The 22,157-nt window shown below is 50.8% G+C and overlaps 8 protein-coding genes across 8 annotated transcripts; 6 read left to right on the top strand and 2 right to left on the bottom strand.

The window, feature by feature from the left end:
- Positions 1–1,448: 1,448 nt before the first annotated feature.
- Positions 1,449–3,065, top strand: STEHIDRAFT_163845 (uncharacterized protein; the record flags this gene model as incomplete). The annotated part of the gene is made up of 5 exons (XM_007311561.1): positions 1,449–1,619; positions 1,685–1,746; positions 1,829–1,925; positions 2,010–2,399; positions 2,502–3,065. The coding sequence occupies 5 exons, from the start codon at positions 1,449–1,451 to the stop codon at positions 3,063–3,065; spliced, it is 1,284 nt and encodes a 427-aa protein (XP_007311623.1).
- Positions 3,066–4,699: 1,634 nt separating this feature from the next.
- STEHIDRAFT_135832 (uncharacterized protein) lies at positions 4,700–5,613 on the top strand (the record flags this gene model as incomplete). Its single annotated transcript, XM_007311560.1, has 4 exons — positions 4,700–4,872; positions 4,966–5,257; positions 5,340–5,379; positions 5,492–5,613. The coding sequence occupies 4 exons, from the start codon at positions 4,700–4,702 to the stop codon at positions 5,611–5,613; spliced, it is 627 nt and encodes a 208-aa protein (XP_007311622.1).
- Positions 5,614–6,841: 1,228 nt separating this feature from the next.
- On the top strand, positions 6,842–8,203 carry STEHIDRAFT_163843 (uncharacterized protein; the record flags this gene model as incomplete). The annotated part of the gene is made up of 1 exon (XM_007311559.1): positions 6,842–8,203. One exon carries the CDS (start codon positions 6,842–6,844, stop codon positions 8,201–8,203), a length of 1,362 nt encoding a protein of 453 aa, XP_007311621.1.
- Positions 8,204–8,993: 790 nt separating this feature from the next.
- Positions 8,994–9,699, bottom strand: STEHIDRAFT_126552 (uncharacterized protein). Its single transcript, XM_007311558.1, has 2 exons — positions 9,342–9,699; positions 8,994–9,277 (listed from the first exon to the last, which is right to left on the bottom strand). The coding sequence occupies exon 1, from the start codon at positions 9,568–9,570 to the stop codon at positions 9,364–9,366; it is 207 nt and encodes a 68-aa protein (XP_007311620.1). The 5' UTR covers positions 9,571–9,699; the 3' UTR covers positions 8,994–9,277; positions 9,342–9,363.
- A 1,767-nt stretch (positions 9,700–11,466) lies between these two features.
- On the top strand, positions 11,467–12,845 carry STEHIDRAFT_163842 (uncharacterized protein; the record flags this gene model as incomplete). Its single annotated transcript, XM_007311557.1, has 2 exons — positions 11,467–11,504; positions 11,585–12,845. 2 exons carry the CDS (start codon positions 11,467–11,469, stop codon positions 12,843–12,845), a joined length of 1,299 nt encoding a protein of 432 aa, XP_007311619.1.
- A 1,274-nt stretch (positions 12,846–14,119) lies between these two features.
- On the top strand, positions 14,120–15,952 carry STEHIDRAFT_143253 (uncharacterized protein; the record flags this gene model as incomplete). The annotated part of the gene is made up of 5 exons (XM_007311556.1): positions 14,120–14,179; positions 14,305–14,340; positions 14,433–14,502; positions 14,560–14,639; positions 14,676–15,952. The coding sequence occupies 5 exons, from the start codon at positions 14,120–14,122 to the stop codon at positions 15,822–15,824; spliced, it is 1,395 nt and encodes a 464-aa protein (XP_007311618.1). The 3' UTR covers positions 15,825–15,952.
- A 222-nt stretch (positions 15,953–16,174) lies between these two features.
- Positions 16,175–17,666, top strand: STEHIDRAFT_173183 (S-adenosyl-L-methionine-dependent methyltransferase; the record flags this gene model as incomplete). Its single annotated transcript, XM_007311555.1, has 3 exons — positions 16,175–16,551; positions 16,637–16,828; positions 16,954–17,666. Exons 1-3 carry the CDS (start codon positions 16,182–16,184, stop codon positions 17,664–17,666), a joined length of 1,275 nt encoding a protein of 424 aa, XP_007311617.1. The 5' UTR covers positions 16,175–16,181.
- Positions 17,667–18,537: 871 nt separating this feature from the next.
- STEHIDRAFT_69683 (NAD-P-binding protein) lies at positions 18,538–19,438 on the bottom strand (the record flags this gene model as incomplete). Its single annotated transcript, XM_007311505.1, has 3 exons — positions 18,538–18,923; positions 19,006–19,181; positions 19,386–19,438. The coding sequence occupies 3 exons, from the start codon at positions 19,436–19,438 to the stop codon at positions 18,538–18,540; spliced, it is 615 nt and encodes a 204-aa protein (XP_007311567.1).
- Positions 19,439–22,157: the final 2,719 nt, after the last annotated feature.

Here is a 22,157-nt window from a genome sequence, read left to right as displayed (position 1 = left end):
TACGAACATCTCTTTCTCCTCTTCATTGCGACATGACTGCCGCCTCGTCCGAGTCTGTCCGCAATAGTGTTTGTGGGTGACACCTAAGCTTCATCGCGAGTTCTAACTGTTTGTTTACGGTATCAAAAGCGGCACGACCATAGGGTATGCTGCCAGCTCCGTTTGATCTAAAGAGTCTCGGCCAGGCCTGCTCCAATACCAGAGCACACAGAGGAATCTATGGACTAACTTTGTTGAGCTCTCGTTCAACTACAAGCCTCTGAGCTGTTAATACAGAGCTTCACGCCAACGGCAACGGTGGCGAGCCATGCCAGGCGATATGCTACCTCTGATGATATTTTATACATGTTCTTGCGGGCTTGGAGCGGCCCAGGGCCAAATGAACGCTGCATTTGAGATCGGCAGCGAAGTGGTCGCCGTCTGACGCTATTTCCTTTTACCTTCTTCACCAGACGAGTTAATACCGCCCACTGACTTGATACTTCCATGGTCATCGTATGCGCAAAGCTTCTCTGATTCTGGGCAGGCTTCGAGAAGACGATTTATCCCGGAAGAGGTGAGTTCAGTACGGGTCAGCGGTCACAGATTGAATGATAGGTAAATGATGAGATTCTGTGTCGTAACTTGAGATGGGCTCTATGAAGTGAATATTGGTGCTTTAAGTACACCGCTTGCATCTTGTCTCTTAAAGATTTTATGTTACTCGTCCCAAGTCTTCTCTGCAAAAAAAGGTAAGTGCCCATCTATCGGACGAGCAATGCCCCTCGAGGGAGGACCAGTGAGCTTCGCCGAAGTGACGTATTCATAAGGACAGGTTAGCACATTTCGCTCTCATCCACCTGTCTCTGGTACTTACTCGGAATAGTGAGGAGGAAACATTCTTTTCACTCCGGCCATACTCGTCATCAAAGTCACATAAATGGACAGATGGAGGTGGCTCCAAGTGAGCAACGGCATAGCGCCTTGTGGGCCAATTGGACTGGCCTACTATGGCCTCCACGAATGATAGATCTCGCGAGGAGCTAATTATGCCTCTCTAGCCATGGGTGGGAGTGGGACGCTGAGGTGTTCGACTTGAAGTTGGGGCCTGGGATCATGGACCGTGGGAACTTGCCACAGTGGCGCTCACACGCGGTTGCACGTGCAAATGACACTCGTGTTGGTCTCGTCTTTGCCCTCTTCCACCATTTCACCTTCTCATCTCTCACTTACCTCCTCGCGCGCCTTGTTGAATACCCCTCTCACCCCTCCGTTTAAGTGAGAACTTTCAGCACGTGATTCCGCCATATCCAGAAGTTGCTACATCTCTCGACGTCGTTCGTGTTCGTGTTAGTGGTGCTCAGGACGACATCTTCGGCGGGCCTCCCACAACATAGTTTTCTTTGTGCGTTGTTTTTCTTTTCATTCCTTCTGTTATCTTTATTTACCCCTCTCATCTGGTCGTCTCAATGTTCAGCATTGCAGCCGACGTGGCACCGACCCCGACACAATCCAGGATCAACTTCGACGCCTCCAACATCAAGTCCCTCTTCAACGTCGTGTCCAGACAACGACCTTCGACCATCGCCCTCGCCAAAATTTTTGGATTAAGCATCCTCTCAGAGATCGTTAGTTGCTCGGTGCGCCATGCCTGTTGGTTTGAGTAATCTCGCGTGCTAACATGCCTCTCGTTCCTCATTCACAGTCGAATCTCACCGGCACGATTTTTCTGCTCTCCAACCCCGACTCATCAGTCGATCAATATATGTGCGTGTATATTCTAGTTCTTATGGATTGCATTCAGTTGTCGCACGTATTGACACAGTTCTCGTTCTTTGCATACTGTTAGCCCAGAAACCACCTCGCTTGACTTTCCGATAATGTGTAATCAATATCTGCATGACTGTGGTTGTGACAGGGCCCCCGCACCGCCTCCATCGGACGCTGTAAGCATTCTCTGTATACAATTATCCTCCTGTTCCCATGTTAACGCGTCAAACTTTCATCGCCGATCATCGATATACCCACAGGCGCTGGATGCCATTCAAGACTTTACAGAGATAATTCCAGCCTCGCAGGACTGCATTGCGTGTGCAGTAGCGGGGTGTGATGTATGCTGCTGCTCTTTGCAGAAACTCCAGAACTTCTCGGTCGTATGCTGGTGCAAGAAGTGTACCGGGCTCTTGTGTGCCGTGTGCGAGAAAACGGTTCCAGAGGAGTGTCTTTGTCTTCATCCGGACCTCGATGAGGGGTATGTTTCTTTGGAGGAAGTCATATTCAAATTGAACCTACTTCTAGAGGGCTCAATTCTGACAAAAATCGAGGATACTCGAGCTCTCCTGCCCAGGGCACGGGAAGTCATTTTCGTGTTAAAGGATAGGCTTGATGAACTAGAGGAGGCAGTAGATCATCTCGATGACGTGCGTTTTTTCTCAGCATCTCCTCGTTGAAGTTGCGACTATTGTCGCGCAAAACGAGTATTACATCGGAAGGACTGACTCATTGCATTTATTCTTACACAGGTTCTTTCTGGCATCTGGAGTCCCTCGGTGGCTGCCGAACTTCTCCAAGAGTACAACATTTCCGAAGAGAACGAGGTCCTCGACGATGACTGGTCGAGTGCACAGGCTCCTGGACAAGACAATCCTCCTTCCCCCCAAGCTTTTCAAGTCCCGACTTCTGCAACCCAGGCGCTTTCATTTCATCCTGCTATATATTCAGCGATTGAAAGCCTTGCTCACGTTCAGAACACCAGTCCCCATCCGACCCTTCCCGCATCTCGTGTGGCCGATCATTCTCTTAGTGGTATGGGTGGAGGCTTCAACGAAGAAGTCCTGGACAAGAACGCAGCCGAGATACCGCTAAAATATCGCCCTTTGGTAATCCAAAGTGCCCCCGCTGTCTCCTTCGGACCTGATGAACACGCCCAATCGACAAGCTCTCGCCAATGCTCCACCCTGCTTGCAGATATCACCAATGTCCTTGCTAAGGCTCCCCTCGAAAGGCTCCCGCTGACAGTCTCATCTAGAATTCCCCATCCCGCGTTCAAAAGCATCATGGACTATGGCTCGGACGAAGAGGACTAGACGAATATACTCCTAACGCGCCGCCAGATCATTTGTAGAAGCGACAATAACAAAGTCGACTGCATCGAAACAGTCCTCTAACTCTGCACGACCTTCTGAATGTGGCGATCTACGGTGTTGTTCGATACTTCGTTCCTTTTTTCAGTCAGCCTGTTTTTCTTATCTTTCCGGTCGTATCATCTGAGCTTGTTCACCTTGTCGTAATGTTGTATTATTTTTCATCAACGCTGTACTGTTGTGTATCTCATCATGTGTCGGGACTTCTTCGTCCCTTCAGTTCTCGTCTTCCTCTATCTCTAACTCTGTTCCTCCGGGTCCTTTTTGCTCCCCGCTTTAGTATCTCCGTGTGGTGTAATTATATCTAGCCCGCAGGTTTGATTCGGTCATGATGTGATATCTGCTCTTGCCGTGTGTCTTTTTCCAACTATGAGCGAATTTTCGAACGGGTGAGAAGTTCGAATGTTAGGTGCCACAGTGGCACCAGCGCGAGTGAAACGACCGGTGTAGACCGCGTTCAGTTCTTTTGTTATTTTCCCGTCTCTTTTCCACCTATCTACTATATGTTGATAGACGAAGGTTCCTGGGTCCTGCAGTAGCTCTTTCTCCCGCTAGCTATCCCCAGCTGGCTCCCCACACTGTCATAAACAAACTCTAGAGCGCCAACAGCAACAACTTCAAGGACGGTTCACGTCTGTTCACGTATGACTGCCGCCCCTTGCTCATCCAGGGCCAATATATTGACGAGTCCAACAATGCGGCCGTTAGCCGTATAAACTTATGCTTCTCACTTTGCCGACAGGACCGTGTGTTTTGGTGTCTCCCTTCTGCTTCCTCGTCAATCAGGCAACGAAACCGAACGTGGAGGCGACGGTGTATTATGGTGCCGGTAGAGTGTGCAGATGCAGAGAAGAGGACATTGAAGATGGAATTATAGGAGACCAACGGCGTTGAAAGAAAGTTAAAATCATTAGTGAGTAATGCTTTGGTTATTATACGACAACATCAGCAGCCCGAGGTCGGTGAGGTGATTGTGTAGTTGTCAGTAGATTGACGCAGTTGCGGTCTGTCCTGGCGTCGAAGTCGTGCTTTGCTCACGGTGCATACATTGATGTGCTGTATTCAAGTGGGTGTACATTTAGCGTGCCGTCTTATTGCCTGAATGACGCGTACTCATATGTGAGTTGGATGAGTACGGCGCCGGATAATAGAAGTCTGGCTCACATCTTGAAGGGAAAGGCGGTCATGCAATATGACTACGTGCGAGCGTGCCCTTTCGTCCCGCTTCTGCCTTCCAGTTGTTCACGACTACCAGTGAAGGCACTGGAAGTCACATCGAATATTGTGCATCTTATCCTTGCTAGCATAATTGTATTTTATCAGACTTCCTCGTACCAATGCAATTCTCCAGCCTGGTTGTTGATGGGTGGACCTTTTTTACATGACCTTGATATAGCGGCTCACTGCGTTCCCATGATGGATCTAAATTTCCTTGTCAACTGACTCAGGGCCCTCCCACGCCATTACATCGTCTTGCGCTTCAACTCTACATATATAACGGGACGACGCATCGTCTGCACGGCGTTCTCGACTCTCTTCCCCTATCATCTACTTGCTTTTTTTCACAGACCACCACTATGACCCCTGCTGCGAAGATTTTCACTGCCCTAGAGGATGATACGGTCATTGAAGACACGAAGGGAAACACTTACCTGTTCACTAACCTCGACTCAACGTCAAGCCATGGCAAGAACACTGATCAGCCGTTGAATGACACAGGGGCTGTGGATCAACGACAATATATCCTTCGGTTTGTCTTTTGTTGCTCTCTCTGAACATACCCACACATTGACAGGCAGACAATTTTTACCACACCGCCCACGACGACGTACTTTGTCAACAGCGTGATCTCCCCGCCGAACTCTTTCTTCAGTGTTCCACCCCATTACCATCCCCTCACTCCCGAAATCTTCCGCGTTTTCTCCGGAGAGCTCACCGCTACCATTGGCGGCATCAGACGCACTCTAAGGCCCGAGGATGGCGAGATCACTGTCGAAAGGGGAGTGGTTCATAGTTTCGAGAGTCCGGAGGGGGTGCACACAGAGCTTGCAGAGCGGGAGGACGGAGCTGAAGTTATGAAGAAAAAGTCGTGTTTCTTGATGCGTGCGGTGCAGCTTGGAATGGGTGGCGCAAATGTAAGTTTGATTATCTGCGAGGATGTATCAAGACTGACTGGATGGATGAAATGTATGAACCTGATGTCTCTTGGTGTATTAGCCTAGCGTAATCCAGGTCTTCCGGCTTTTTTGGGAAGATGGTATGTCAGCTCTTCATTTTATCGCAGTATCATCTGTTTCAACCTCCTCTGCTCTGGTCATGATTACTCGAATGCTCATTGCTCGTGGCTGCGGTGCGACGCCACCTATTAGGCGATGTATTCCCCTCGCTCGGGTTCAGACCTCTTGACAAGATCGCGACACATTCTATTGGTGGGCTCCTTGGGTATTATTTGGGCTTGGGAGCAATGAAGCAGGCGCCGAAGGAACAATGACTGGTTTCTGTGTGGAAGTGGTGGCTACAGTACTAAGTAGATGTGTGAGTGGTAAAATTGTAACAAGGAGCCCCACCGTGGCTGATCACACACGTCTGTCTCAGGAAGCTGAACAGGTTTATGTCACCGCCTTTGTATTAACCACCGATACAATCATGCAAACTGTATGTAGATTGTTCCTCCCAAACGCAAGACGAACAACTGTGGCGCGCGGCGAGCGACGAAACTGAACGCCACAGTTTGGCTCTGACCCACCCACGTGACCGTGCGGGCGAGTTCATATAAATCTCCTGTTCATCCTCGTCTGGTTCTTCCATCTCTTTCTTTCCTCTCTCATCCTTCATCTGTTGTCTTTCCGAGCCTTTGCTCACGCGCTCTTGGCTTTAACTATCCTTTTATATCGCCGACCACATAGATCTTCAATCGTTACGCACGCGCCGTAATTACGTTGGGTCTGCCAGTGTCGTCTCTGGAAGCGGAGGAATTGTCTACACTTCGCGCTATCAACTTCAGATTCTCGAACATCGCTCTTCTTATTGCTTTAGACTGTGTTAGACCTCAGACGCGATACTCAAGGGATTCAACACCATCACCGTCGTTTCACTGCATACTGCACGACCGGACACGTTACTCTCGTCGAATCTCCCGACACCTCACTATACTACCTGAATATTCCTTTCGACCGCAATTTCACGATCAACGTTGACGTTCAACACCATTAGCCTATAGTGTATGTCGCGCATAGTGTCTTAACCTTGTATTTGCTCTTCCTGATCCGGACCAAATCTCGCATTCCATCTCCCTTTCATGCAGTCTAGACCAGGAGTCAAATACCGAACACCACACTCCCTTCCTCCCCGTAATCTCAAAACACTTTTGGTGAGTTTAGTGTGGACTCTCAATTCTGATCGCGTTGACGCAAACATCCCGCTTGTTTATCCATGACTGATCTAGTTGACGATGTGCCCCTCGGATCTCTGTAGTTGTGGACGGGGGAAGGTTAATGTTATAAAACTCGGACGCAAAGTGAGTAGTGCACGACTCATACACTACTCCTGCTTACCTATGCTCTTCGCACCTGTCCCACTCTAGCTCTTCTACAGGGTCAAATACAGAGCATTCACAACCAAAATTCCTTTCGATTGCTTACTCTGTGTCATCGCCAATGGCTGCAAGTATTGCGCCGAACATATCTCAATCATAGGTGAGAACGATCACCACCCTTACGATGGCACCTCTGACCTCTGACCTCGCGCCCTCAGCACAAACCACATCATCCGTCGTCTCTAGCGAGCCTCAGCCAGCCTCCAACTCAACAAGCGAAACTCCGCAGGTCGGAGCCACGCCCGCTAACAACGAGAGGGCCATACCAGCTACGACGTCAAAACGAGATCTTCCGTTGGCTTCTTCGAGCACTGTAGCGAAAGCACCATCGTCCGTATCGAAACCTTCGATAGACCCGGCCATGGTCTCCAGGGTTGCTGCCAAGATCCGATCACGATACGCGCAGCCTACGAAACCCCTCTTAGTAGAGGACAAGGGCGAGGTATCTGAGCCCTCGACAACAGAACCTCATGTGCAGACTCCCAGTGGAACTGGTGGCGCTGGTGATACTTCAGATCTTGGTGGTATTTTCGCTCCCACCGCTCTAGTGAGGCCCTCTGATCAGCCCCGGGATGTTGCCGCTACCCATACGAGTACGATGCTTCGCGCCGAGCCAATGGGAGGTGCAAGTAGTTCTGACCATGCTGCTCTTCTTCCTCCGTCGGCCAACCGTGACACTTTTGATCCTGGGAATGCTGACCGTCCACCTTGCTCCGTTCCTGTTACTCCTGCTCGTTTTCGTGCTTCTCGTTTTACCTTTGCTTCGACTCTTCTGACCGTCACAACGTCTCCTCCAAATGTTCCTGGTCCCTCCTCAAATGGACACCACGATTTCTGCCCCAACGGACACCTCACCTTCGAGTCTCAGTCGAGAATTCCGATGCCCATCTTTATGACACCCACCAAGGCCGCTTCTGGCGCCAACGCCATTCCTATCGGCAGGGCCACGCCTGCAAAACCCCATCGCGATATATTCCATGGTCTTCCTACCCCGATCGCGACGCCTATGAGACATGCCAATGGGGGTCAGAGACTTGGACACGACCATAGGCTTGCGAAGACGAAGAGGCGCGCCGACGAGTTGGACGACGACGAGGTGGAACAACGGCTGGTGAAACGCCAGAAGAAGAAGGGCAAGAGGTTCGACCGGAATGGGACTCTTCAGCAACTCCCTTTGACTTTGTCGCACGCGATTTCTCCTGTAACTACCAGTGGTGCGAATGCAGCCAGGCCCCAAGGAGAGCCATCGAGGCCGAAAAGGCTCGCGGACGAGATGGAGGATGGTGAGATCGAAGACGACGACGAACCTGTCGTGAAACGTCAAAGGCCCACTGGCGATAGCGGTCTTGCTGATAGGAGCGAGAACAGAGCCTCCAATGGGAGTTCTTCGTCGAAGTCTTCGTCCACCAGGAACCAGCTGCCCACACCCCAGTCCTCTCCCGTCAAACGTCCCTCTGACAGTACTACGGGTTCTACGTCCGGCTGAGGATGTGGATTGGAATTGCGGAGATGGTATGGAGGGAAATAGGACCTGGAGATCGTTCTGAAGTTCGGTGGCCTGTTACAAGGTATAATGGTTGGTGCCGATTTAAGGTAGGTGGAGGAGGATACGTTACTTTCCTCTATTTCATTTGGTCATCTGTCTCTGTTTCTTTCGTCTCGAGGCTGGTCCTCGCTCTCACTCACTTTCTCTCTTACGGTTCGGCTCATTCTATCTCGCCTTGTCTCATCTTTGTGCATACTATCTCTTGATTGTCTTCATTAGTTTTCCTAATCATCTACACTCTCGTATTGCTTGCTGCATTGTATCCTGTTGTGTCACGCTCATTCACGCTTTCACGCTTTCACGCGCTATTCCTAGATCACCACTTATCCTCCTTAGTAGGCCTTCACTCTCGTTCCTATTCTCTCTCCTCTCGCATGCATTATTTCAACTACACGCTCCTTCACGTTCTCATTCCCTCATTGTTTTCCCTCCTGCATATCATGACACCAAGTTGTAGCCTTACCGTAACTCACATTGCTGTGTTATCAGTTCTGAATCAGCTTTGCTACTCTACCATTGCTATCACTACCTTAGTTCAGCTCGTTCAACCTTTTCATCTCAATAAAATGTCTGTCTCAAATAGAAACAATTCGAGGGATCACCAGCAGTCTCAGCTTGGAAGAGAGATACGGTGCCACAGTGGCGCGTCTAACGGCTCTACAGTAACCCCGATCCGGCATCGACGCGACTGCTGCTTCATCTTGTCTGCAGCATCCACCACCATCTCCAATGGATACAACGCCTTCATTTTGTCGCACATCACTAGCATTGAACAATTGCAGAAGGGAATAAAGTCGACCAGTACTTCTACCCCCGGCCTGGTTCTTTAGCTCGTCCTCACAGCCCCAGTCTTTACGGATTTTTGACTCGAGCACCTTCGAAACAGGCCATGCCTTTCGGAATCTATTTTGTCAACGCCACTTTGGAAATGGACTCTAGATCTCTCGAATTGATGATTGCAAATTCCTCGCGAGCTTAGGACGAAGAGCAAGGAAACACAGGAAGGCGCCAAAGGTCAGTGTATGGATGATATGTACTACGGCTCCCACCGTTGCCTGACCAACCCCCACGGTTCTAGACCACACGAACTGATAATTCACCTATCGTTTCGTCAACAGGTAAACCATCCCTTCGATGCACGCCCAAGATATCTGCCGGACGAAGAAACGGGATGGAGCGTCATACCAAGAGGCATTACACAGAGGTGTGGACGATACTGGTCGTGTTTTGCGGTGTATGTGTAATCCGTAGACGTCTAAGCGAGGTGCGTTTTCTTCCTTCCCTGTCTTTGCTTTCCTCATGTTCATTGTGGTATCTTTCTGACCCCATCAATACCTTATCAGTCTCGGATATGCCTTCACTGTGTGACTGTCTCGTTTCTGAGTGCACTAGGTTCCTTCTTGGAGACTACATCACTTTCTACCAAGCCCCGAATTATTCCTGCATCCCACCTCCACCCTCTGCCCATCATTTGTGTGCTCGTCGTCCTTGTCGGGCGGGTTGCCCGGCCCCTCGACGTCCGCGAAGGACACGTAGTCGTCCATATCGCGCAGCTTTTTCGCGGCAGATTGGGCGTTGAATAATGAGTACTGCGATCCAGAGGCGAGCTTGGAGCTATGCGAGCCGCCGGTGGACGAATTCGAGGATGCGCACTACGACTGTGGATGCCACTGTGACCGTGCGAGCTTATGTGCGTGTGCGTGGGGATAGGCGCAGGTGGCGGAGTGAGCGTTCCGACCGTCGATGTCGGCGTGGACGTCGAGGCCTTGTTCCTTCCGTTCGAGCCTCAGTTCGAGTTCGAGTGTCTAATCGAATTCGAGTGTGAGACTGAACAGCTGTTAAACGCTGTGGGCAGAGGTGCAGTGCGGTTCGACGTGGGGGGCGATCATGATGGCCGTAATCACAGGAAGAGCGGTGTAAGAAGGGTCAGAAGGTGTCGTGTAGGTTGAAGCATGGGCTGTCGGTGAGGATATGGACGAGGACTATGACGGGGGGACAAAGGAAGGGTTGAATTAGTAACCAACGTCGATGATACACACGAAAACCATACACCTCCGGCGGATTCCCTCAACACCACTCCCTCTGTTCATCCCTCTCCCAACTCCTCCCCTTCTCTTTCGCACTCTCTCCGGAGTATGTGGTGGACCAGACATATGAATCGCGCCACTGGAGCTGCTTCTCCCTGTGCGTATTGTTATTATTCCAGCATCCTGTCCATCCGCCTTTTCGGACAATAGAGTACGTCTCCGAGTTGACTTACTCTAACTGTGCTCCTTCGCTTCAATATCTTACTTCACACTCATGTACAACCTCTCAAACCGACTACATAATAGATTACAACTCATTGTGATCTCAAGTGGAACCAGGTCGACCTGAGGACAATCAAACAGATGTAGCGAACGGCCGGGAGGGGAACGGATTGTCCTGACACGACGTCGTGACCGTGAGACAACCACTGTGGTGGCGTTCCAACTCGCAACACCGCCAGACACCGTTCGGAGTTGTAAAAGCGTCTCTGTCCGACCACAAACCTCTGATCGTATATCCATTCTCGTTGCTCCTTCATCTCTCGCATCATATTCTCTCCGCTCCTCGTCTTGCTCTCATCATCCCTCATCGCAACCTACATCTCATATTGCAGACTACATACTCGCGTTGTTGCTGATAGAGGCACAAGAAGCTTCTTTCGCGTCGCGCTTCTCTTTATACTTCCCCAATACATTCACCTCGCTTTTGTTCGGGCTTGTACGTGACATCAAAACGACTGGACGCGTCGATCGACGTTGGGAGGCTCACTGCAGCGCCGGCGACACATCTGGACACACATCACACACTCTCCACAAACATTCTCTCCCAACTTGGACAAAGGCAACATACGTTCTTTGCATTGTGAATATACGAGGCACGTCATATATTGTCGAGATTTCCAAATCTTCCGCGCTTATACGACCCCTCTGCTTGTCCGCACACGACAGCCATCTACGAGAACTGAGCGCGGAAATGTGCAGAGCCAAGAAGTGTAGTTGTAAAAAGCAATGGATAGCGACCACATCGCTTCCGAAAAATTCTCCAGTGCGTTGTCCGCCGCTCGCATACCCTTTCTCTCATTCACCCATCTTCCCCATATCAGCTCGTCACTGCCATTTTACGAGACGCGTATCTATTCTACGTGCCACAGTGCTGCTGTGCTTGCGTCGCCGTCAATGGCTGTGACCAATGCCGCTCCTACATCACTGCCCGCGTCGGTGATCCTTCTTTGCTACAAAGCCTATCCCTTTCTCCAGCACATGCAGCGCCCTCTTCGTCCTCGGTAGAAAATAGGAACCTCCCATCCTTGATTCCCCCAATCAAAACCCTTCAAGCTGCTGGAGACCACAAGAAGCCCACCGACACACCTAAACAGACGAAAACAAAAAGCGCAAAGACAAAAGAGAACAGCAAAGTTGCCATTGACCAGTCAAGCCCGCTGGTTCCTAGTGCGAGTGTGGATACTGGTGCAGCTCGTCTCCCTGCCGTCGTTGTCCAGAAAGAAACTGGCTCCCAGGATCAAGTTACTACTGCTGCCGTCGTTGCATCAACTCGTCTTAACTCTGCACCAGATGCAAGACCGGCTCATCTCCTCAACACTGCTGCTCTTTCCCTTCTTGCTGACTGCGCCTCTCTTCTCAAGGATTCTGCGGCCGGTACTCGCCCTGCTGCTGCTGCGCCAAAAAATGTCCTTCCTGCTCAGACTACTGTCGTTCCTCCTGTCGTTGCTCAGGCTACTATTGTTCCTCCTGTCGGACACTCTCTTCAGTTCAACAAGCGTGGTTTATCGATCGTTTTAAATCCCGATCTGCCTGCTCCGATACCATCATCTACGAGCTCAACGCGCGGACCTGCCATGCCCATTAGATCCACTGCACGTACTTCTCCTCTATCCAACACTCCCGACTCCTCGAACATTTTTCCTGCAGTACCGCTATCGACGAGACTCCACGGTCTTCCCACTCCCAGTGCAACTCCTGTAAAGCCCAAAAACAATGCTCAGAGCTTCGCCCTCATGCGAGACCCTGTGTGGCTGGAAAGGTGTGTTGAAGAACTCAAGGAGGAGGAGGAGGAGGATGATGATGATGATGATGTAGAAGTACGTCTCTCGAAACGCCAAAAGACGAATGATAAAGGTGCCCAGGGGCTGGTGAGACCGAATGTGGTTCTCCCCTCGAGCTCAACTGCTGGAATGCCGTCGAAGGTGCCGTCGACTGATCGTTCCTCTCCGCGTCGTTTGCATGGCCCTTCCTCAAGCGGTCTACCCTCTCCATCTGCGACGCCCACCAAATCCACCAGCGGAGGTCAGATGCTTTGGCCCGTCCGAGAATTCATAGGGCCGAAGAGGCGAATTGAAGAGCTCCAGGAAAGCTCGAGTGAAGACGACGACGAGCCTCTCATGAAGCGTCTAAAGTTCAGCAGCACTAGCGGGCGGATTGGGTGGAGCAGGACCAGAGCTTTGGGTGGGAGCGCTCCTTCGAGCTCTTTGTCGACCAGAATGCAGTTACACACGCCAGAGTCGTCTCCCGTCAAAACATCGCCCCAAAACGTATAGAGGGCCAGGGTCTGGTTGAGGGGTGGGTGCTATGAGATCGTTGAAGCGATTCTGAGGGGCCCAGGAGGGTTTATCGTGTGGGTTTGGTCGATCGTTGGAGGTGTTGGTTCAAGGTAGGTGGTCTTCAACTCGTCTCCCTCCTTTTCTTCTCTGTTTACCGCCTTTCTGTCTTTGTCATCATTGTCTCCATTGCATCCTATCACTCATATCATCGAGTGATTTGTTTCATAATATGTCTCCTCCATCAATCTTGTTATGCTTTGCTTTGTTCGACTCATCCATATAAATGCTCTCACGCACGGCCATTCAACGTCAGTCGCTGCTTAGTACATTCTCTTCGGTTGAGGACACTCCTACTTGACTACTTACATGCCACTCCTTTATACCCTTATGTCTTTCTGGTTCTCCTCCTATGATTTACTTACCCGCATGCGATGTGTAGCGTCTTCCGAGTTCTCCAGTCTCAGACTCTCATTACTGCTTTGTTGTGGTCTGAACGAGCTCTATCGTTACCGTACTATTGCTATCGCTGTTTGTGATCCATTTTGTTTTTTCTCACTCTATGCCGAACGCGATGGCGTTGGCACAGATACGCGAACAAGGCGCGCCTCTAAATTCTCAAATTAGAATCTTCAGTAAACCGGAAACGGAATAACCACGACACGGTATCGTGACCGTGGTAAATCTAATGTGTCGCGTACAACTTCGGATCTGTTCGGGTCTCGAACTTGAACCTCCCCTCTTCCCCACTTCTTCGTGTCTCTGTGGCCTCTCGTAGATTTCACCTCTCACTTCACCTCACTTTTCCCTCTGGAGCTCCTCACGTCTCACTTCCCTAGTTATAGCCTCTGCGGTTGGTTTTTTGCTGAGTCCTCGGAGCTTGCTCGACGTTGGCTCTGGTTCGCTTCTTACCATTGTTGTCACCAGTCAGGACAAAGAGGCTTTTGTGAATCGCGACACCCTTTCCATTGTCTCCTCTGAGGTCTTTCCCATTGTCGACGTCGGACTTCCCTCGGCTTCAGGCGCGATACTGAAGCGATCGTACACCTTTGTCGGGAGTTCCGGGCTCCATTGAACACTTGCGACACAATCTCGTGCGCCACCTTCGTGATTATCTGGTACGCCCTTCCTCATCCAGCAAATTTGCTTCTATCGTCTCGACATTCGCATTCGCTCTCATTCTCGATATCATACCAGGTATGGCGAGCGTTCACAATGTTCTTTGCATACTCGTCGCCCCTGCTGATACCAATATCCCATCCTGATCCTGTATCATGCAGTCCAGTTCTTCGACAATCGAGCATAGCACCGACCTTTCCAATTTGGCGATTGTCGTGCGTCGCGTGCCACCAATTTCTTCATGTTCCGCGCTGACCTTTACTCCCACACGTTCATGCAACATTCCTCCCTCTTACATAGCACCGTAATGTGTCTCAATGACACGTGTCAATGCCTCAAGATACCCTCTTTGTCAGATCCTGACCATTTTCCAGAGGTGAGTTTGAATCCTCTCTGCGTTCATATTTCGACCACGGGTAGCGCTCACTCATCTGTCACCCTCATTTATCTCTTCCTACTCTGTCATAGGAATTCGCTCGCATTGTCCAACAAGCCAAGACCCTCAACGCTTCACGTAGCTGCACGATCTGTGCATTCAGTGGGTGTACTGAATGCATGGAGAGTCTAGATAGGGTTTCTCGACATCCATTTCCAGAGGCTCGACGCGACGCAGAGTCCCCTGTCGTACTGCCCTCTGAACCCAGTGAAAGCGTAACGTCTTCCCAACCTTCGCAGGTCAGAATCACCCCAGCTCATAAGTATCATTTACAGGTTCCAACGTCTGCATCCCCTACATCAGGCCGAGCACGAGCAAGAGCGCGGTCCTTAGTATCTGATTCGTCCTCCGCGTCATTTCACGTCACAGGAGTGAAACAGCATGCTACTCCTACTGAACGTGCTGCATCTAGTGCCACTGCTCTGTACGAACGACAGAGTTCCCCTACTTGGTCTACTGCCTCAGGATCTTCTGGAATGGCACCTGGCTCGTCGGTATTGGATTCAACACAACTAGGATCTCCTACTCCTTCGTCTCCGTCGGCACTTGCATCAGCCCTGACTTCCGAAACCGTAACTTCGCCTGCAATCGCATCCTTACCAGAACTCTCTGCCACGGTCGGGCAAGCTCCTCAGTCCAGTACGCCACCGTATCCTGGATTGCGATTTGAGCCAATCTCAGCGACAACGTATAGGGGCGTGCCTTCAGAGAGCTCGTCGCAATTTGAGCGCTTCAAGATATTATTTCCCGGTGTTAGTTCGTCGCGAACTCATTCCAAGCACTACAAGATGTTATCTCCCAGTGCTGATCCCCGGGTCAATAATGCCAGCCTTTCCGCTAGTGCTGGTGCTACGTCGGCTCCGGGAGAACCTCAGACAGTCGCTCGCTCTGACAATGCTACGCCCCCTGTGGATTCAGATGCCTCAGACGATTCTACTCGTGCTGACGGTCAATATTCATTTACTGTCCACCTCGAGGGTGCGGAGGCGGGAAAGAAGGCGATGGGAAAAGGGAAGGACAAAGCACAGATGAGGACAAGAAAAAAGAACAAAAAGAGACCTCACCCGAACAAGGACAGGAGTTTGAAGTGGGTTTCTCAGCGACCTGTCACTGAAATCTCCGACGGAAGTAAGGGTGTTGGCGAGGCCGCTACCAGTAAAGTTGATGAGCTCGACAGGAGTTTGAAGTGGGTTTCTCAACGACCTGTCACTGAAATCTACGGAAGTGAGGGGATGGGCGAGGCTTCAACCAGTGAAGTAGATGAGCTCCTCTCTTCTGACAGTGATCATCGTGGGTCTGCTGTGCCCGCTCGTGGGCGTCGCGCGCCGAATAAGAAGACCAGTCGAAGGAAGAGACCGGAGTCTTCTGTGAGCTCGAAAGGGCATGCTGAAGAGGTTGAAGAGGATGGACTGGATGTCGATTAGGTGGAAGTGTTTCTTGTGAAGCGCGAGAGGATCAGTGGGTATGGTGAGGACCGGCAGCGAGCGGTTAGCTGCCTGATTCTGCTGTAGTATCATACCATCAAAATCACTGACATCGATAGAGAACATGACCAACATATTTTACTGCCTGCCCTTCTAATAAAATCTCTGTGATTACCACCACCGTGACTTGAACTTTTCGAGTATGAACAAAGGACGGCGAGGTGCCACTGTGGCGCCTCCAAACACGAATGTGGCGTCAAGTCGAGACGCGTTTCTTGGCTCTGGCTTTCGCCCTCAACATCCTTTCCACCACACATATTGCCTCTACTTCGCGACGACCTTCTATAGTTGATTATCATGAGCAAAAAGCTGAAGAAAAAGTTGAATCCGACCGGTCTTTCTCGGTTTCTACAGGTCTTCAATGCCCAACCTTCGTCCCCGTCACCGTCCAAGTCTTCCCCAGTCACACCTACATCAAAACCTGCGAAGTCGATTGCTTCTACCTCTATAGACACGCCATCGACATCAGATTTAGAAGCTGGGGGAGAATTCTTGATATCGACTAGTCGTGGACGAACGGAGGAAGAAAAGGACGAACAGGGACCACCCGCGAAAAAACGACGGACAAGTCCAGGATTGCTCGGTCCAGGGAATGAAGTGTACGACGCTACAGACCTCGTACCATACTATACCTCCGCTTCAGAAGTACCAGATCATCTTCAGAAATGTGCGTCTCATTCCTTCATATCTCGACAGGTTTCTTTCTTCAACGACTAGCTGAACCTGAACTCAATATCTTCTTGTATATATAGACTTTTCGCAACGAACTCGTTTCTTCTCACTCTACGACCAAGGATGTCTACTGGACGAAGAAGGCTGGTATAGCGTCACTCCAGAGGCCATAGCGCTTCAAATCGCGGAGAGGTGTAGGTGTGGGACTATTCTGGATGCGTTTTGTGGTGTGGGCGGAAACGCGATCGCGTTTGCGCAGACGTGCGAGCGAGGTACGTCTCTTTCCCCTCGGCTCCTTCATATTTTCCGTGTGTCATTGTGGTCAACCGTCCTAGTTGAGTTCTGGGCATTTGTCTTGCCTTCTCTCCCTTTCTATCCAAATAAACATATAATGTAGTAATCGCCCTCGACACTTCACCTACCCGTCTCGCCCTCGCCCGACACAACGCAACAATCTACGGCGTCGCCGACCGAATCGAGTTCATCCTCGGGGACTACATCTCCTTCGCCCAATCCCTCGTCGACCAGCCTATCATCCAGTCCGCCAGCAATTCACCTCCGCCACTCGATCACTCTGGCCCTAGTCCCAGCCATAGAAGACGAAAACATCCCATCGACGTCGTATTCCTAAGTCCACCCTGGGGCGGTCCGTCATACCTGAACGGCTCCACGCTCGATCTCACCGCGGTTACAGCGACGGTCCCAGACGTAGAAGGGAAAGTGGAAAATCAGCACCCGGAGTTCACGCTCGATTGTATACGTCCTATCCAGGGTCGGGACTTGTTCGAGCTCTCGAGAAAGATAACGAAGAATGTGGCGTATTATTTACCGAGGAACTCGAATCTTGAGCAGATTGCGGAGTTGCTCGATGTTGGTGTAGATGATACGGAGTTGGGAATCTCGGGGGCTGAGGGCATAAAGGCCGGTGGACACGGGCTGGAGAAGCAGGGTACGAAGCGGAAACGGAGACACAATGACGTTGGAGATGGGGTGGAAAGGGTGGAAGTTGAGGAGGAATGGATGGGGAACAAGTTGAAGGCGATTACGGCTTATTTTGGAGGGTTAGCGCACGGGCAGGAGGACCTCTTTGAGTCAGGCTCGTGTACTTGAAGTTCTTTGTCTTTGTCGTCTCGGCAGTCCTGATAACTCCTAGCATGCAACACAAACGTTGGTTTTGGCTATGACTACGTCTAGGCCAGTGTGCATGTACTAGTGAATGGAAAAAATACGAACAACCTGCTGGCGAAGAGGGGTGGCGCGCCACATCGAGTGAGTCGGCCGTTCCACCTCGACTTCGGTCCTCCAGAGGGCCCCCACGACTCCAAGCCAAACTATCATTATTCTTCCCCAGACAAGCAGACCCACGAATGTGAGTTCAAACTTTCAAATTCCAGACGCAGGCCTGAAGTGGATTGTATACAGTCGCTCTTCATAATTTTATTGTAATAAACGACGACCGAATATATACACCCGCATCCAGTTACCGATACGACCGACTCAAGCTATTTCAACGCACAATCCGAACAGTAAGAGATAGAGGGAGAGACAAGATCAAGCGTATCCAAACAACTTCGCGATCTCAGAATCAATGAGCTTGCAGGCCGCGTCGTTCTCCTCGAACTTGACGGCTTCGGGCGGGTGGACCCATACGTCAGTTCCGTTTATGGAGATGGCTTGGCCCGTTGTGGTTGAGGTGCCGAGAAGGGACTGGAATATGAAGGTCAGCGAGGAACCGAGAGAGGAAGAAGAGCTGAGGTGGGAATGGTACGCACGTTGAATTGCTCGACGACGAGGGAGATGGGCGTGAGGAGGTTTTGCTCGCGGAAGGGGATGAAGAGAACGTCAGGTGCGATAGGGGTGTCTATGAGCAATCAATGTAGAAGAAGATTAGCATGGTACATGTAAGCGAAGTGAAGAGACGAAAGCATACCAATCAAATTCGGTGCAACTACGAGTCAAAATAATTTACCATGTCATCAGCTCACTGCCCACTTCTGAGAGAAAGAGGGGGAATGTAGCACATACTGCAGTTGACCGTAACGTCCCTTGCCTTAAAGAATACCGCAGCGCTCCTCATGAAATTAACGATCCCCGCCTTCGCCGTCGCGTACATCGGCATGCTCGCGCATGGATAATACCCAAACACACTTGCAGTGAGGATCAACTTGCCCCTCAACCCGAGCTCATTCTTTTCCTGGCGCTCGAAGATCTGAAGAGCGAGCGCAGCGGTGTTCAGTTGACCGATGAGGTCGATATTGACGGTAGCGAGGTTGGGTGGGGTTATGGGTTGGGAGAGGGCGTCGGAGACGGAGCGAGCGGGGCCGGGTGTGAGCCAGGGGAGTTCGGCAATGCCGGCATTGGCGAAGACTGTGAGTAAAGAACAGGGGCATCGTGCATCAGTGTGTGCTCGTTAATGGGCAGGGGTGAGTGGGGAGTTTGAAAGGCGTACCATAGTCGATCCGACCGAACTTCTCCTTCGCGAGCTCGTACGCAGCGAGCTGTTCCTCGAACTTTGTCGTATCTGCTTTGGCAGAGATGGCAACGGCCGATCCCGCCTTTTTGTTGAGCTCCTCGGCGTAGGCTTTACCTGCATCCTCGTTCAGGTCGACAATCACGACGCGGCCGCTACACAGCACACAGTGAGACCAAATTAGCGTATGTGCATACCCTACGTAGGGAGTGTGTGACATACCCCTGGTCGACCAAGTTCTCAGCGAGAGCCTTTCCGATACCTAGAGACGATCAGACAACACAGCACCACGGAAAAGAGGGGTATGAGTCAGTTCTCAGTTTCCGCCATGAAGCTTCGATGCACGCTGTGGTGTGGACTGACCAGAGGCAGCACCGGTGATGAACGCAACTTCGCCCTTCTTGATAGCCATGATTGTCACAAATTATGAAGTTGCGGTCGAGGACAAAGATTGAGGCTGATACTGAGCTTGTCGTGCAAGTGGATCAAGTTGTATGGAAGTGGAAGTTGGAGGGCGTCGTATGGAAGTGGAAGTGGAATGGTGGTGCTCGAAGCTGTGGATAACGACGGAAAAGATGATCAGCACGATGAGGAGTTATATGAAGCCTGATAAAAACCGACCTGATGATGTGCGGACGAATGGTGATGCACCTTGCGCCCTGACATGGCACCTTTAAACATACCTGGTAAACGCGGGTATGATAGCTTCCGAACAAGCAGTCGGTGCCAGTAGTGCATAGTGTGAGTTTTGCCTTCTTGTGCGCTGTGCAGCCATTGGATGGCATCTAGACGCCGTCGTCGCATCATGATCATTGGAAGCTCGATGAAGCTCGGTTTGGTCGGCTTTGGGGAACCCCAAACTTGAAACTGATACTATCGCTAGCTGCGACGCAATACTGCAATTATCACGGTATTCTGGGTAGACCAGTCATAATCCACTAATGCATTCCGCAAAAATTCGAGGAAAATAGAGCTCGCCGCACATTAGAGTGCGGGCCGAGTGACCTTGCCTGGAAATCCGTCTGCCTCCGTCTGCCCGCGTCCACCGTGAGTACGACATCCTAGATAAAGACCTGAGATCTTCAGTACGCCCTACCCGGAACCGATGCTGATGGAGTACCTTGTAGTCCGTTATACAGTTTCTGGCAAGGATACAATCAGAACGCGAGGCAACTCTTTGTGATCCCACTTGTGTCAGGTATGATAGGGCGGAAGTTGTTTTGATGCTGGGAAAGCCAGTACGAAGACAAGCATAGGCAATAGTTCGGAAAACCGTGAGTATCATGTGTTTTAGTGTATTCTCTTGGAGCCGAGGGACCGCGGTCTTTGAGAAGGATATCCCCCGCGGTGACCGTAGGACTCTATGGACCCATCCGCGAGACCGATGTACCGACCATTTGAGGTGGACCGCGTCTCTTTTCCCGCTCAACGAGCGCGCGCTCCGCGAGCAGCGTATCTGCATCGCAACATATATTAGGTGGGTTTCTTCCGGATGTCACAGAAGCCCTCTCAAGACCCGGTGCTAGAGTTCCTGACTGTTGTGCGACCAAGAGCGCTAGGATTAGAAACACTACTAAGATGGAGATGATAGGGTTCAGGATTGTCGTACGCGACTTGCACGGTATGATCTCAACAGCTACTAAGGAAGGCGTCCTTACTGCACGGAACACGGAAGCCTTGAAATAATGGACTTCTTGATATGCATAAGGGGCTCGGAGAGGTTCGAAATCCCATGGACCTTGGCAGAAGTCAGGTTTCATGGTGAAAAGAGGGGGCAATGCTCTAAAAAAGAGGCGCCAATTTTGAGAGCGCATGGAATGCGAAGGATAAGAACTATTGACACGCCACGCCCATTGTATGCCGGCTCAATAAAACGACGCTTGTTGCGCTCGTCGTCGATTTCACCCTCTAAACAGGAAAGTCTATACCATACCTGTCCTCGACGGGCGGCATTAGTGTGAGTGGACATGAAACATAAGACGTGCCAAATCATATAACGCCTCAAATGCATTAAGAAAAGGGGTACTGGAAAGGTCTTGGGGGCTCCCCATCATCCCCACCATCCTGTGCTGGCGCCATACTTCAACTTCATGGTAAACTTCAGCGTGACGCTGGTCATGAACAACTGATGAAAGGCAGCCTGAAGATGTTGTAGGGGGTGACAATGAGGACTACGAACCAGAAATGATGATACTTCTGTGCGAAGTCGTTGATGCACTTTGCGCCTCGTTTGAGCTTCGTTTCCCTGGTAAGGTGAGATGGGACAAAATGAGTGGGGAAAACACGAGACAAGTCTGTTCAAATTTTTGTAGGGTCCTGGAGACGAGAAAGATGCGATCAAAAGGCTCAAGAACTAGGAAGACGAAGCATGAAGCAGAGAGCCAACCAGCTGCAGTTTCATTGCGGGCGAGCCGAGAGAAAGAAACAATTGAGAGGCAAGCGAGGAGACGTGTCACGCGTTTGGGCCCACGTTATCATTTAGGGTCCGACAACTCCGATTGTGCCCGCTATTCTCCGGGCCTTGTTTAGTTTTCTTTCCTCCCATCCCGCTCACCCGCCTTCCCGCCTGTCCATCTGAAGTTTCCATTCGTCCAAGGAGGGTCCCGAATATCTATCTTTCCTTTGATTGCTGAAAATTTACAAGTCTGGACGACTCTGATGGTGGCTCTCCGAGTCGGTGGTGAAGCTAAGTATACCCATGATCCGTCTTGCCCATCAACAACGCCCAGCTCTGATGCACACTGCCTGATGGCCTTAACTTGAAGATCAGGCGACTCAATAGGAAGCCATCTAATGCGTTTTAACTTCAAGCAATGTTGTGTTCTTCGAGGTGCGCATGCAGCTTTATTCTTCATGCCCATATAAGGTCACTGGTGTCCCAGGGGTCAGGATTGGGTCTTAAATATCGGGATTCGGCCGGCTTAATATTCGGAAGCGATATAGCCAGGCGAAAACTCCATTTTTGTGTCAGCTGTTTTTCGACTGACATACCTTCCCTAAATATTGAACTTGACTTGAAGTGACACGTGTCAATTTTGCGGCATTTAGCAGTCTAGGTTCAAGTTCAACGTAACACCCCTCTGCGACTCGCCGACTCACCATTGGTCGTGTTGCCGCAAATTTTGCGCCGA

This window comes from Stereum hirsutum (assembly GCF_000264905.1).
Source record: "Stereum hirsutum FP-91666 SS1 unplaced genomic scaffold STEHIscaffold_28, whole genome shotgun sequence".
Classification (NCBI taxonomy): domain Eukaryota; kingdom Fungi; phylum Basidiomycota; class Agaricomycetes; order Russulales; family Stereaceae; genus Stereum; species Stereum hirsutum.
The sequence above is the reverse complement of the archived record's forward strand: the minus strand, read 5'-3'. Positions and strand labels throughout refer to the sequence as shown.